Genomic DNA, 15,939 nt, shown 5'->3' with positions numbered 1-15,939 from the left:
CATAGCATTGTTTCTAACTTCACCACGAAAAATATGGTTCTGATGTTACTGTAAAGTGGTATACATTTATGCAAGAATGGATCACAATAGTTATCATTTAAATCAGCCCGTATAGGTCCAAATAACCAAATTATTGTGAATGCAAGCAGACGTCCAAGGCCAAACCATAATGATGTGTTATTATATATCACTTACGCTTAAGCTCTTCATATAGAACAAATGTACATACAATATTACCCAACCTGTGTTGGTACTCGTTTATCAACCCCAGCAGGATGAAAGGCTGGGTTGACCTTGCCAGGAGTCGAACCTGTAACCTGCAGATCACACACGCATTGCAGCAGTGAGAGCTTAACAGCTATAGCTATCAGAAAACCAGACACTCCAGAAACAAAGAGCTGCATGCTGCTGCTGACCACAGCCCAGGATCCTCAATGTAATTTTCTTTTTTAAAGGGTAAAAAATGTTTTTTTATTTTTTTAGGGGTAGCGAGGGAGACCACAGGAGTAGCAAGGGGACCTCAGGGTGACCCCTAAATTACATCCCTTCCATCTTATGTGGAGTGCTGCGGGGTTACTTTGTAGCCCCTTATCCTACATTCTTATATAGCATTTTTATGTTACCCTCCCTACTTTAGATGGATGGTAGCAGTGATTTAATTTTTCCTACCATTGTGCTTTTGTACCACAGGCTGAACCCTCAGCTGCAGTATAGCACCCATGCGTGACCATTTTATCAAAATGGCCCCCGTTTTCTTTTTTTGCCATTTTCTGTTTGTGAGGTCTTTTTTGGGGTTTTATTCTGTTCGTCGAAACAGATTGGAGCTCTTTGTTTGTCTTGCCTTTGGCGGGCTTCAGCCCTGAAGCCCGCCTCTGGCTCCAGTGTATCTGGAAGGACAGAATGTGAGGGAGGGTCCCGAAACTCCCCTGTCCTTTGTCTCTAGGAAGTCCTGATTGGCTGGCTGGCCTTTTAGGACAGCCACTGACAGCCTAGGCTGTGCATAAATGGGAGAAGCCTGCTTAAAAGGCGAGGATTTTGGGACTAGAGGTATCTAGCACTGGAAAAAAGCCTCACGAAGAAACCGTGAACGAAGCTTGCTGGATCGTCCTGGACCTTTGAATTGCCCGGTGAAGTCCTGCTGCTGTGCTGAAACTCCTTTTTCAATTCGACAGAGAAGCTCTGGAATGGACGACTTCTGCCCTTGGGTTAGTGGGACCAACTAACCCAGAGACCAACTCCACTGGACCATCTTCCCAGTCTGACTGTACTTCTTCTTTCCTGCAAAAACTGAGTGCCAGGAGTTGAGTAATCCGTAGTCGAGTGAAATGTCTGAAATCCGGCTAGAAGTTCCAGTAGTCTCCTAAGGGCCCTCCAGAAGCAGGACGACCAGAGCTCGAGTCCCCTCACCAGAGTGCAGGACCCAAGGAGTGAAGGAAGCCCAACCGGTATCCGAGCTCCGCCACTGTGCTGTTTACTAAGCGATGAAACCGCAAAGTGCCGCTGAACCGAAAAGAGCCTGTTGCTGCCGACGACTTCCCAAGTACTGCCGCAGGAGTCCTACAGGTGTCCTCCCTCTTGTCCCTCTTGTCCCCACGACAGAGTCTCAGGAACACGGGGTCTGCATCGCTGTAGCAGGACAGAAGCCAGCTTGACCACTCTTCTTCAAACCAGAGGTACTGTTTAGACTTGGGGTACTTAACTCACTGCCGTGTAGCCGTGCTTTTCTCAGTTGGGAATTGCAGTGGCTTAGTGGCTTACTTTTATAGTTGATTCCAACTCTGTTTTCACAGATTTAGCAGCTTGTGACCCTACAAGTGATTTTTCACCACGCACGCTTGAGATGTGGGGGCCCGTCTATCATGGTTGAATCATTTTTCGATGTCCTTGATTTTTCTGTTGCTAACAGCAACGCTTCAACACACTGAACTAGGCTTCTCCCGGATGCTGCAGCGTGCGAATTTGAGCACACGGACGCCGCAGCATGCAGAAACCGCTTACACTAAGGTAAGGTGGGACCTCCCAGAATAATTTGGCTCATTTTTTAGCTTCTAACATTTGGTAAACAACAACAGTAAACGCACACTTTTTTTTTTCATTTTTTTCGCCAGCCGGGAGCCTCAGACTTCGAATTTCAACTTAAACAGCAACCCCATGATTTGGTCAACCAGACAGAGTTTCCTTCACGTGTACTGAGATGCAAGGACTTTGTCCAATTGTTTTAATCTCCATCGGATTCATATTCGACTACTTAAACAAGGTATGCTTGCACATTTAATGCTAACACACATTTCATGGCCACCACACGTGCTTTTCCCAAAGTTTTTATCCAAATCTCTCTTCCCCCTTTTTTTCAAACTTTTTACACTTAGTTTTGTGTCTTTATTGTTTTAAACAGGTGATCTGAAGAAGGAATTCTTCCATCCGCACAGATTTCATATATAAACCACAAACCGGATTAGTGTTGAAAGAACCCATCCTTCACACCCAGTGAAATACAGGGGCCAATTCTTCATCGTACCAGGTACATATGTACCCTAATTCTTTTTTCGGTACTACCGAACTTTTTGTGGAACTGATCAAATATGATAACAATTAGATGGCTATCGGCACAATATTGAGGAGATTACCCAACAAAAACCAACGGGATCCAACCAGGAGTAACTCAGGGTTGACTAACACCATATTAGCCACCAAGATGATTTTGAATAAAATCCCTCCTAAAAAAGGCCTATATTTTTTTTATTTTTTATGTGAGAGACTTACATGGTTTACATCTTAGAAAACCTTTAAGTCATAAAAGCATCAGAGTCAAGACGGCACCCTGCAAAATTTTGATACACTTGTCCACAGCTTTGCCAGTGACCGGCATGAATTGTTAAAAAGCTCACAGTTTATCATTAATATTTCAAGAATTAGTGAAATTAATAAAATAAAATTCTCAATCGTCCCGAAGCCTTAATGATGTCCCTGCCAAGGACGAACAGTGAGTAGTGATTCGTTTGTCCGTTATCTTTTGGTGGTATTTTCGACATTGTGATCAGTCCTTGCCATGCACTTCTTGCACAGCGAGCGTTGAGTTGTTTCTAGTTTTGCCGAAATTAATAATAAGAATTTTGTCAAGGCCAGTATAGTGTGGGTTTTGTTTCCTGCTATTAGGATCTTCTACCATTCATGAGCAGACCTTTGACCATATTTTGCTGTTATGGCTCCCAATTCTTGCTTTCTATCCTCGCTTAAACTCAGGCACATAAGTTTAAGTGATTCTGCTACGTTTTGTTGTTGGCACAGTCTGCAGGTGTTGTCACTCTGGTTTCCATTCTTTCTCTTTGGCCATAGACTTGGCCTATATTTTCTGCCCACAGATTTGTGAGGCCACATGAACAGTTTTTTTGCTTCATTGCGACATACATGTGCTGCACCGACAAGGTCACTACCAACCTGTCCTACTTTACATTACCCATCTAATACAGGGTAAGACAACCTTTTAGGACTTTTGAATAAACTATAGACAGTCGACTAATGAGCAATTAAAAAAGCAGCCCAACATTCTGAATGCAATCAATGTATCTCTCTCATGTTTGCTTCCCCCTAGGGTCCAGTTGCAATTTCGCCCTGAGGAACGCTCTTGATACTTTGGCCAGCAGTTGGCTATTTTTGCCAAAACCTGCACAGATGTCCAATGAAATGAATCTGGGCATTTGAATTGAAATTGAATGTGATTTGCACACACGTAGCCATACCTGCATTCAACCACCAAGCTAGTAACAACTAGAAAAATTGGTTAATAGCGCAAAGTGCTTTTTTGATGTGTTAGAGTAATTTTGTTTCTCCAATTGTTATTGCAATTATTTTTGTGTATGTTAAGCTAAAATATATTTGTCATTGTTTCTCTTTTCTACATTCAAAGTAATTTATTTTGAATTTATATATCCATCCAGAATATTTTCTTTTTCATGCACAAATCTTTTGTATACGTTTTTTTTACAGTTCTTGTTCTTTTTTTAAAAATTCTTATTATCTAAAATAAATCAGACCTTCAACCATATATATTTGACTATGATTGCATTCAGATTGTAAATGTGACGTGATATCTGTTTAGATACACGCTAACAGTTTAATTTTCTTATCAGCAGCGTGGACCACAATATTATGTTTTCATTTATATGACCCCAACCACAGCTACCCAATGGGAACACCCTATTTTCTTACAAAGTTCACAGGCTTAACAGCCTGTGACCCTACACATGGTTTTCTAACATACTCTAATTTTGTGCAAGACTTTTGATTCTAAGAAGTGGCTCAGCTCCAAAGACTGTTAAATGATGTTGGCTGTCCTGGCTCCCTGCAGACTCTTCTAGCCCATTGACTTTGATATTGTTTGTCCCTCATAGGTGGTAACATGTTTTAGACTGTTACTGCTGGGAAAGGCTTGTCTAGATTCCATTGGAAGATTTAGTTGTCCTCACATATACTGAGAACCTGTTTAAACTTTTTCCTTCCTTAAACCTTTCCTTTCTGCCACCTCGGAATCTTCACAGTATAACTAGTATGATATATAAATGCCATTACTGTCCTTGTGATTGAAGTCACCCCAGGGTTTAGGAATTGTGTAAGAAGCATATCCAAAGATTATACTGTAACTTGCTCTGATTCTGAAAAGTAATTTTAAAGTAAATTTACATTGTTACATCGATTGCCTTTCTAAAGAACGCTTATTTAAAAAATTGATGTTAATTAAAAAATAACTATTTATAACTGAAACCTTGAGTGCAAGTGTTACTTGACTACTTGTATTTACGGATTTCATTTGTACAGCTCTACAGCTCACATTTATCCCTCTTGAGATAGGCCTGGCTGCTCAGTCACACTACCAACCTGTGTAGTACAGACGTATACCAAAAGTTGAGTTACCTAACACCAAGCAGATAAGTGTTGCATAGTCTCACATAGTGGGACTACACCAATTCTTACCTAACACGTCAACATGGAAATGTATTGATTGTGAGGGTGCTGAGTTCCTGCTTTTGACTGGGATGGCAAAGGATTCTCACCCAGGGGGTGCATGCTATGTTTAGGCCTCTTTCTTCCATTTCGGCCCAACATAGTCTCAAGCTTTACCCATGCCACATTGGGGATTGGCAGGGTGATGGGTGCCTGCTTATGACTGGGATGGCAAAGGATTCTCACTGAGGGTGTGCATGCCATGTTTAGGCCTCTGGCTTCCACTTTGGCCCAACATAGGCTCAAGCTTTACCCTTGCCACAGTGGGGGGTAATTCAGCATAAGTGCAATTAAGCAAAAGCGGAACGACAATCTGTATTGGTCCGAATATCATCCTACAAACTCTGATGTTCTGAAGTAATCAGTAAGTCATCCCTCCAATCATCAAGAACAAACATGTCTCATGGCAATGCTCTTGAAGTAATCAGCAGGTCATCCCCAAATCATCAGGGACAAGCGTGCAACCTCTTGCAGTGATCAGCAAGTCATCCTTAAAGCATCAGAAACAAAGTTTTCTAAAATAGGGATGATATTAGCATATTCATTGTCATCCTAAGCTCATCCCCAAATCATCACCCACGATTCTGAGATATTTGCTGATGACTTTAACAGCGTGTTGACGTCTGATGAGATGATCATCAGATAACCCCAGTATGGTCTCTAAAGTCATCCTTTTCGACCAGGGAGTGGCCACTTGCACAATTGTCTTGTTCGTAAATTGGCTGTTTTATATATCTGATAACTGTCCATAGTAAAACATACACATCAAACGTACATGCAGTTACGCTTTGATCCCATGCTTTCATAATAACTTGATTTGAGTTCAATTAACAGTTTTTATTATACCTTCATGAAATATCTTCACCCCGATCAGAAAATGTTGGGCAGTTGGTGGACGATAGGAGCATTGTCAATAACCTGACTGGCAACATCATGCGTGCTCGCCTGCTTTTACGTACACATGCTGTTTTTTTTTTGTTTGCATTCACTGTCAATGACATTCGTATTGGCAAAAACGATAGAATATTTGTGTCTTAATTTTCCCAAATATTCCTTGATTTACACATTAGTATGCTAACTTGACAAAAAAGTAAAAGCTCATATTATGCCAGTGTTTTTAGCCTAGTGTGCTACAAAAAGCGCTGCTATACATAATGATTCTATTAAAAGTTGTTGAGAATATCATGCATGGGCACCCTCGCGTGTTGGGGCGGTATGTTGTATTTAAAATCTGAGTGGGTTTAGTAGCTATCTACAGATGACCGTTTTGAATACTTCATGGTTGATAAAGAGAGTATCAATGTGCATGTTAGTAGCTCATTTTAGGCCCTCCTATATATGCATCTAAACGCGGTACCACTAAACCGTGCACATATTTATTTCCCTTTTCATTCAAAGGAGGGAAATGTTTTTCAAATGGTGTTGCCGCGATTAGGCGAAGAGACAGATTACTTTGTAGTGTGCAGTATAGGAATGTTCATTATTATTATGTATGGGGTGGCACTATATGAAACTAAAAATCCCCCTTTTTTGATCAATAATGTTCACTGAGAACTAAATCACTTTTAGGAGTTTTCAGTTTTAAAATGAAAGACAGTGATTTGCCAAGGATCATACACTTTAAATAGCAAAGCTGGCAGTTGAACAGAGTCTGCAATTTCGTCTCTTAGCCACGTTGTTTCCAGGTCTGTTTGCACAGCAAGCTGTTTTTTCTTTTTCAGGAACTAAATACGGGTTCATAGAGCTGACTTGCAAAGTACACAAATCACATGATAAACCAACAGGAATTGAGGGGAGCTATTTAGCTCGTGCCTCTAGCCTAGAAGAGCCTGGTTAGCTAGACACCACCAGCTACTGGGAGCTCATTGATGCTGAACACACACATCAACGTCAATTTAACTGTGTGCATTTTTGACAATCTATAAATGAACATTAGAGCACATACATATGATATTTAAAGCATAAGGAGACATAAATAATGGAAACATAAATTTGCATTTTATGTGGTGCTTAGATTTCCTGAGCGATCTGGAAAACTCCTCGTTCCCCAGTGGTAGCTCCTGGTCAATGGTTGGTGCTAGATCCACAGGGGTGGTTTTTAGCTCATGTTTTTTCAATCTCAATTTCAATCCCTGAACCAACATGTCAATTCACATACATTTCGTTTTAGAAAAATGCTAAGGAAAAAGAATATGATAGCTTTATTTACTTAATTATAAGTGGAAGACTACAAGCAAATCATAAGTGAAAGGAGCCTGAAAGTCTTTTCTGGGTTTTTTACTACTGTGCTTTAAAGAGTTAAATTACCCAAGGAAACGTAACACATGGTGCAATGAACTGTGGAATTATACAAATAAAGTAATCTTTTTTTTTTTTTTTGCTGTCAAATACATGGAAAATAATTGACCGTTTTATTCCAAAGAGTGATTTATTTTATGTATCAGTTGTTAAGGATTCCAATCGGGCGTCACACACTGGACCAGGACACTTAGTCTTAGCCTGGGATGTGGTGCTCAATAGGAATGCTTTTTCTTTAATTTCAACTAATCTAAATTGAGCCAGTACCCGACCCGTCTCACACCCCCCTTTACAAATACCCCGGGTCACAATGGACCATGAACCAGGCCGGTTGGTGAAAATACAATATTAATTTATTTTTAAAATTCACAAAAATCACACACATTTTAATATTGGGCAGCAATCACCAATAGGGTGATAATGACAATGGAAATGGAAGCAATGCACTTGGTTAACCTTCTAGTAGACCATATCCAAAGCACAAGTGAATAGGAGCACTTTTTGAATTAGAATAAATAGCACCCAAGTTAAGGTTTCCCCCTGCAATGTTCCCTCAACCCACCAATAATCGAATTCTGAAAGAATAGTGGATAGAAAGAAGCAGCAGGTAGTCTGGGATAAGAGGCAGCAAAAAGAATCAAAATCCGACCTTCCCTCACAAAATAAGAGGCAAAAACCCTTTGCAAACGCCTAAAATAACACTTGGATTTAGAAAAATAATTAATTATATGTGTGTTAAATAATTATATATTATGTTTTATCACAGTATTAGGGATGTTACCTCACTATCAACCATGAGGCAAGGTATCACAAAAGCATACAGTTCACAAAACAGATTGAAATTGAAAACCCGGTGCAGCTGAACTCGCACATGGAAAAGTTTATTTTTTTTCTGGTTTGCAGTTTTTAAATGCAAAAAAAACGTTTTTTCAAAAAACGGGTGGAGAACACTGAATCAGAATGCAGTTTTTGGGCAGGGAAAGAGATGCACAGCACAGGGACAATATAGAAGTGAAAGGAGGGCTACAGCTGGTGAATTGAGAGATTTGGAAGGTAGAATAAGGTTTGTTTTTAGGAAAATAGAGCAGTGAAAAAGAGAAAATCGGTTCAAAAAGGCAAATTTTACTTAAACTAAATTATTTAGACTATATTGTTAAAGAAAGCCACATTATTTTCAAAGATTGATTTGCAACGTCAACCTTTTCCCGCCGTGTTGTGATCTGTGTTGGAATTAATTTAAATTACTCCAAATATCACTATTGAGTTACAAGGTGAGGTGAATAAAAGAGTTGCGCTAACACTAGGAAACAAGAACAGGGTACACAGAAAATTGGAACAGGGTATACAAGGTATCAGGGTATGGATAGGGTTGCTTAGAGAGTGGCACAATGACCAAAGTCAAGATGAGGTAGACTTTGTGTTATGGGATGGGGGATACTTGCAGTCCACTCTAAAATCTGGCATTAGGAACAGTCAACCGGGTTCTGGACTCCAGGGCTCAGGTCACCAGGTAGCGGCGTACTCTCCTAGCATAACAGCTGGGCCTGTCTGGTCACCGGATAATCAGGACAGCTGGATGGCAGGGTTGCAGTGAACATGCAGTTAGTGGGCAAAAAGACAGTCTGGTTTCAGGATGCTTCCCAAAAGAATACCACAGCTTTTCCCTTTGGGATCTGGAATCTGGCAAGATGAATGTAGAAGATCAGGAACGCAGACGTAGAAAATTCAGGAAAGAGTCTCCCTAGAGTTTTGTCAGCCACCCTTTTTATAGAGCATGGTGACATCATAGAATTATACGGCAGGGCAGGCTTAGCTAAGCACGCCTCTAAACAACTAGATTGGTCAGGGGAGATAGTTACCGCCTTCCTCTCAGCTGGTTGGGTTCCAAGGGCATGATGTCAGATTTATGATGTGAGTTTTACAATGCCCAGAACCTCCCACAGTTACTTTAGCTACAATTCAGTGTTGCCATAAATGGCACATTTCTACAGTTGGGGCATCTTAACAAATTATATAAATAGGTTACATATTTTCTGCAGAGCATGCCAGTCCAACTCTACAGTTTGTAAGACATTGTTTTGCCCTTCTAATAATTGTTAGTCATTTTTGGTGTGAAATATTCGGCCTAAAATTCTATAACTTTACACGTGTGTATAGATCATCAATAGACATGTCAGTGTTGAATTTTACATTGGCATCATGTACACTCTCCGTGGAATACCCAATTCTCTTCCATTTCTGTTCCCAAGGTGGCATTGAAGGCTACAACATCTTAAATTAAAACCCACAAAATTACATTAAAACATTCCTGCGAATTTCTGTTGCAAAAATAACAGTCATCAAAATTTCTTAATAAAATAGTCTTTTGAAACAAATGGGCATCCTTTGTCCTTCACTGGGACCATTTATTTCTCTTCAGCTACCTCCAACTGTCACTTCAGCCCAGTGTGGGGAGGGATTTTCCCAGTTTGATTGAAGGTTTATGGCCACTTCCACTTCACAGGTTGCTGTCCCAGAACTTCCATAGTAAGAGGCCTCAGCCCAGATGAAAGTCTGCCAAGGTAGCAATTATCACTTGTGTGTTCTAGCATCTACTGTGAGGGTCCTTCTGTTGCTGGGAACCCCCAAGCAGAAACCTGTTTGGGGCTGATTTCCCCTATGTAGCAAATGCAATTTAATTCCTTATTTTATTTATTTTTGTTATAAATCAGAATAAAGCCTGTTGAATAAGATCTCCCATGTCTGTTTCACAGCACAAAACCCCTTCACATTGCTAGATAAGGGCAGGGCCTTATCCAACATACACCTTTAAACAAGTATTTGTCTTAGTTTACAAAAGTACATTTTATACGTGTGGTGACTGCTGAATTTTTCATGCAAATCCGGTTTTTCTCTTCCCTCTGAATTCCCACATTGTTTTGTAACCAGAGTTAGCTTCTTGTATGCAGCAATGGGTTAAAACACAGATGCACTGAAATTGACATAGGCCCAGAGAGCCGGGGCCTTTTTTTTTTTGTTGCATTGATCCTTGACATTTTGTAGCCAGAAAGTAAAGTGTTTCCTGTGTAGCTGAAGGACAGCGTCCTTTGAATTCTTCAGATCTGAAAAATAGCCTGTCATTCAGGAATACTGCTCTTGCCTGCTGAAGCACAATGTGAAGGTGGATAAGCATGGCAAGGTCTCATTAATAAAAGTATTGTGATGAGGAACAGAGGAAAAAGAGCATCAAAGCGGCATCATTTTTAAATGTAAATATTTCCCTTTTTCAATGGGAACTTTGGGCTTGTAGCAAAGCAGCTCTGCTTTATCATTCCCCTTCTTTTGTTCATGTAAGAACACACTGGCAGGCTTTCTCAGTGTGCCCCCTTGTTCCATCCTGCCCAATATGGGCTTGGCAAGATGGCGCAGCCATCTTTTTGTAGCTGAAAAACAGTTTTGGTGTGAGGCAGTGGTGCTCGCAGGAGCCAGCGCAGCCATTTTGCTGTCTCTCCTGAAGTGCAGCTTGGTTATGGAAGGAAGTACAGCTGAGTGGGTAAATATATCCCACACAGTTTTATTGTCTTGTCAGATTGTTGGATAACTCACTGGACTTTCTGGGGGGGATTGGGGGATCAACTGTGATTAGCCCATCAGTCATTCTCACTTAAACATTAGGTCTCATTCAGATGACTTGTCTCGGACAATGGTCACTATCACATACTATTCCAAACGTGCTTAAAATCATTTACCAGGTCAGCTTGAGACATCTTGGCAGGTGCTGGCTAGTAGAGTCTCCATCTTGAAGGCCCTCGCAGTGTGCCTTAGCTTCAATGGGCAAGTACGGTATGCAAGGCCCCTATGAAAGTGAAGATGGACTGGTGATCGCCTGTGAGCCTGACAGTCAGTAGGGAAGACAGAGATTAGGGACAGCTGGGGCAGTTAATCTGCTGGAGGAGGTAGACAGCAGAAGCATGTAATCTCTGAGATTAGTGGACGGTGAGTGCCAACAGAGGAATTAAAGGCCATATGGAGGGAAATGCAGCCTGACGGCCCTGTGTTCATGACTGGTTAACTGGGCCAGATCTGGCAAAGTCATGCTTATGTTTACATTATATCCGGTATGGCTAGGCCTTCCCCTGACAATCTGATTTCCAAAACCAACCCCCACTCCCTCCCCTTCCTATAAGCCCATTTTAATTAAAAGGGGGGATGTGGATTTAACTTTTTCATTGATGACAAAGGACCCTTGGTGGTTAGTAACACATCTGGTCAAATGTGTTCCTTGCCCTGCACTCCTGCCTCCAATTAGTTCTGCCACCAGAATCCAGCTTTACTCTTAGTTTCAGGTTTCCACTCCATTTGGGGACGTGGACCAACTAGGCAGTGCAGACCAACAGTGTGTGCATCCGTTTCGGTTGCTTGTAAAATCTCAGAAAACTGTATCATTCAGGGCTAGACCACACAGGCATTCGCATGTTTATTTTGAAGTTGCAATTGAACGCCCAAGAACACGACTGCCAGGGGTTTGGACTCATTGTTAGGGTCAGGTGTAGTTGTTGAGGTTAAACGTTAGGAGTGCATGCCATAGTCAGCCGGCGCCCACATAAATGTGTTTTAAATGTTTTCGTTTTTTGTTGTTGTCATAAACCTTTTGTATTCGTTTTTTGACGGTGGCTTGTTTAGCCAGTCTGCTGTAATATGATGTGTGTCTTTCGCTAAAATAGTATGACCTCCTTTGTAGGTCCCGGGGTTACATTGTTTCTTGCTAAGGTATTAGATTGTCTGCAATATGGATCTGGCCAGGCACCACTACTACTGTTTTTCACAAAAGAGGTAGCGGTGCCGTACAAGCCCAGCTGTCTGTCTGACCGGTATCAGGTAAAAAAAATATATATATATATGGTCACTGTATATAATGTTGCTGGGAAAAGGTTGTGGCAACATTATATAGGTGACCATATATAGGGACAGGGGCAACGGGGGTGCCCCCCCCGCTCCCCATGAAAAATAAAAAAAGGGTTTGGATGCTGCAGGGGTGTCCCCCGCATGTCCCATGTAATAATGTCCCCACAAAAAAATGGCAATTTTTTGGCGATTTCTTTTTATTTTATTTTTATTTTGTATGGCGATACTTTTGAGGGGACATTTCATGGAACCGTCTGACCAAGGTAGCATATCTAATATTGGAATTTTTTATGTGCAGAGATGAATGGAATCAATCCTTCGCCCTGGCAAAGACAATCTTCTCCCTTGAGAGATTAACCTGTTGCCTGACTTGCCTCCAGATCATTTATTGCCTTTGATATAAGCTGGACTATTATTTTACGAAGGCCCAGTCCAGAGCCCACCACATCATGGTTTGAACTGCAAGGTTTTCCTTCCAGTGGGAGCACGCCTGTGCCAGATCTGGCGGTACCAAACTAGAATCAAATGCTGGCTCCACCAAGCACTAGAGCCCATACAGTCAGCTGTGCAGTGGGACTTTCTGACCTGAGGAACTTGAGGTCTTCTTGGGGGGCCTCACTGATGAGACCTCTGATGAGAGCTCATCGGGGAAAAATCAGGTAAACAGGGCTAGGAAAAGCAAACATACACATGCCTTGTGCTAAAGTTATGTGTGGAGCTTTAAATCTCACACAGATTTAATAAGCAAAGGTAAATCCAACATGTCTCCCATGCCAGTGGAATGGTTTGTTTTACATAGTGGTAAAACTTGCACCCAAGTAATGCTAAACAGAGCCACACTGCTGGATTGTGTAGGAAAAAGATCCACACCATGCAACACATTATCAGTCCAGTTCCTCATTTCAGTGTATGAGATAGGAGATTACAGTCGCTCTTGGATTCTCCAGCTGAAGAGGCATCGCTGAAGTTGGTGATAACAGGCACTTAAGCCACACAAAGATCACCTATAAAGACTCTGTACAGCAGCCCCATTGACCAACCTAAAAGTATGTGATTTTTTTGGTACCTTGTTGGACCCATGTGGTAGCAGATTCAGAATGGACCAAGTTATACTCTTATCAAGAAAGTGGGGGGGGAAGTTCACAACTCGAGGAAATACACTTTTTTTCAGTGTCATAACAAAATGATGCTTACTTTCTTCTTTATCTTTGTACAGGTAGACGATGGACACACAGAACCTGCAGGGCCGTCCTCGTGCCCCTGAGGCAGTGCGTAAGCAGAAACGAAAGGAGTTGGATGCCCGACGCAGCAAGTGTCGCATCCGTATCGGTAGCCACCTTGATCAGTGGTGCATTCTGAAGCAAGAGCTTGGCTTCTCACTCCACTCGCAGTTGGCCAAGTTCTTGTTGGACAGGTATTTCTTGAACCACATACCTTTTTCCTTTTGAGTTAGCTAAGATTGTAAACGTGGTCCTCTCTGTGGTAGAGGATACTGCGTCTGAGCGCTGTTGATATAGTATGTTTGTCATTGTTTGTCTGCTGTCTAGTTTGAAGTGTTCTGCTAATACTAGACTATCAACGTTTGACATATGGAGACTCTATACCTTAGTGCTAAACGCCATTTAGCCAACTTGTGTTAGACAATTTCTCTAGCATTTTCTCAAGGCTACTAGCCGATATTAAACCTATATGGGTAAGAGCACCAGTGTGATGACTGGGGCAAAGCAAAAGAGGGCTGCTGGGCCCCAAAGAATTATCTGCGTGAGAGGCCCTCTTTTGCATTACCCCAGTTATCCCACTGGTTTCCTTATCCGTATATGTTAACTCCAGCCAATATCTTTGCAAAAGCACTGGCAAACACTTCTACCACAAGCATTGAGGTGTAGCCTCCTTAAAAACGGGATTCGCTAACTTATTTATTTAATTTATTTGTAACACAATTAACTTTATCCTCTCAAGGCCCTTTTTAGTTTAGACTATAGCGCCGCCTATAAGCCGAAACTATTGCATTGTAGTACAGGTAGGAGGGAGATGAAAGAGGAGGTACACAGCTCGTGTGTGTTGTTTTGAGGAAGCACAGACAGCTCGTGGGTGTTTGGGTAGATTTACCCACCCATTAACTGTCCATGGCCATGCTAATCCTTACGGCTATTCCCACCCACTACCTTCCACTCCCTGCCCAGAACAACACATCCTCCTAAGATCTCTTTTAGCTAGCTAGCAAGCAGTGTAAGATCAAGCTTTGGGTTCCCATTGTTACCTCGAAGCAGTCTGCAGCAAGTTAATGGCGCAATTGGGGCTGTAAATGGCTACTAGTGTAATACAAATGTCTTAGCCAAGTTGGCATTTAGCAGCTGGATTTATACCTCCTCTTTTCACTGAAGTCCTGCAAAAACAAGCACTGACAAAGCCATTTTTTTGCTTGAGATGTTAGAGAGGCATTTGTCATGTACTGCCATCAGATGCCCAAGTAATCCCTCTTACCAGCTGTTGCAACGTCATAGCCAGGTAGTATCGATGCCTAGCAAATTCCTATCCCATACCTAAACAAAAGCCCAAACTCGGAGGTCAAAGTGGGGGGAACTAAAAGGTGTGACTGTCTCTTTTTTCTCAGGAAAATCTGTCATAGTTCGCTAACTTTGTGACCTGTAGCATACCTTTCAACTCGCATGCTTTTGGTCGGTGTCACCTCACCCGCCCTATAAACAGCTCTCTCACCCACCCAGCTCCCTACCAGCCCATAGAACTCAACAGGCTTTCACCCACCAGAAGAAATCGGGTGTTCACCTGCCTGGTGGCCACACAACGTTGAGAGCTACACTGGAGTGCTGTTGGGCGGGAAGGAAACGCCACTTTTTGGGGGGGAATCATTTTTCCCCTGCTGGGGATTTTAACCTAGGCTCTGCAGGTACAATCCGGCGTCGAACCGCATTTTGCTAAAAACCAAAATAGAAACAAGGGGTAATTTACCAACACAAGGGTTCAACCCCAAAACAAGCAAAAGACACTCGGACTCCAGAACCATAATGTCTCTCGTTTAAACCTTCCCAAATAGATGTTAATGCATTCAATTTTATTTCACAAAAATGATAAAATACATTCTAATAAAACCACATAAAAAATAATCATCACTTTTCATAAAAATTACATGTACAATAAAAACACACAATACAATGTATAAACATTACAACAGTAAAAATGACATCTGCAGTCTGATGGCTGCCTTGTTATTAATATAACTCTAAAGTGCACAATTCACAAAAAACATTGGTTGATGGAAAATGGCCACTATTAGTTAGTAATGGTCACCTAATGTTCTCATATGTGGACACAGGTTGGTAAATCCTTTCAACAAAAGGTTCTTAAACAACTCGATATGTAATTGGAAACACTACTACCTCAGTCCAGTGCTGATAGACCGCATCGTGCTGTCTTTCAAGTGCTGGCTAAACTTTGTTTATTTCAATGGACTGCTTACTCATGATGCCCATTCCCAAGCAGTCTGGAGGGGAAGGGGGTGGGGGGGGGGGGTGGGTGTGTGTGTGTGTTTTCGTTTTTAAATGACGATGGGGGAGTGAAGGAAAAGAGGACGTCCTTCCACTACTTTCTGTGCACACTTTTACCACTGCCCAAACTGTTGGCTTTGTCAGTGCGTGTTGTATTACGTTCTATATACACACATCACATGCCTTAAATGTTACGTTCTGTCTGCATAGGGCCTGTGTTTTTTTTCTCTCTTGTTCTGCCCACCCACCC

General features: G+C 41.7%; 1 protein-coding gene across 1 annotated transcript in view; it reads left to right on the top strand.

Moving 5' to 3' along the window:
• LOC138513804 (zinc finger protein 692-like) overlaps positions 1–15,939 on the top strand; it is a 529,021-nt gene that overhangs the window by 19,760 nt on the left and 493,322 nt on the right. The window contains exon 2 of the mRNA XM_069628903.1: positions 13,400–13,597. Coding sequence (XP_069485004.1) covers positions 13,407–13,597 — 191 coding nt within the window. The 5' untranslated portion in view covers positions 13,400–13,406. The remainder of the gene's footprint in view (positions 1–13,399; positions 13,598–15,939) is intronic.

Source organism: Ambystoma mexicanum, chromosome 12 (assembly GCF_040938575.1).
Source record: "Ambystoma mexicanum isolate Mex_15411 chromosome 12, UKY_AmexF1_1, whole genome shotgun sequence".
NCBI lineage: Eukaryota > Metazoa > Chordata > Amphibia > Caudata > Ambystomatidae > Ambystoma > Ambystoma mexicanum.
The sequence above is the reverse complement of the archived record's forward strand: the minus strand, read 5'-3'. Positions and strand labels throughout refer to the sequence as shown.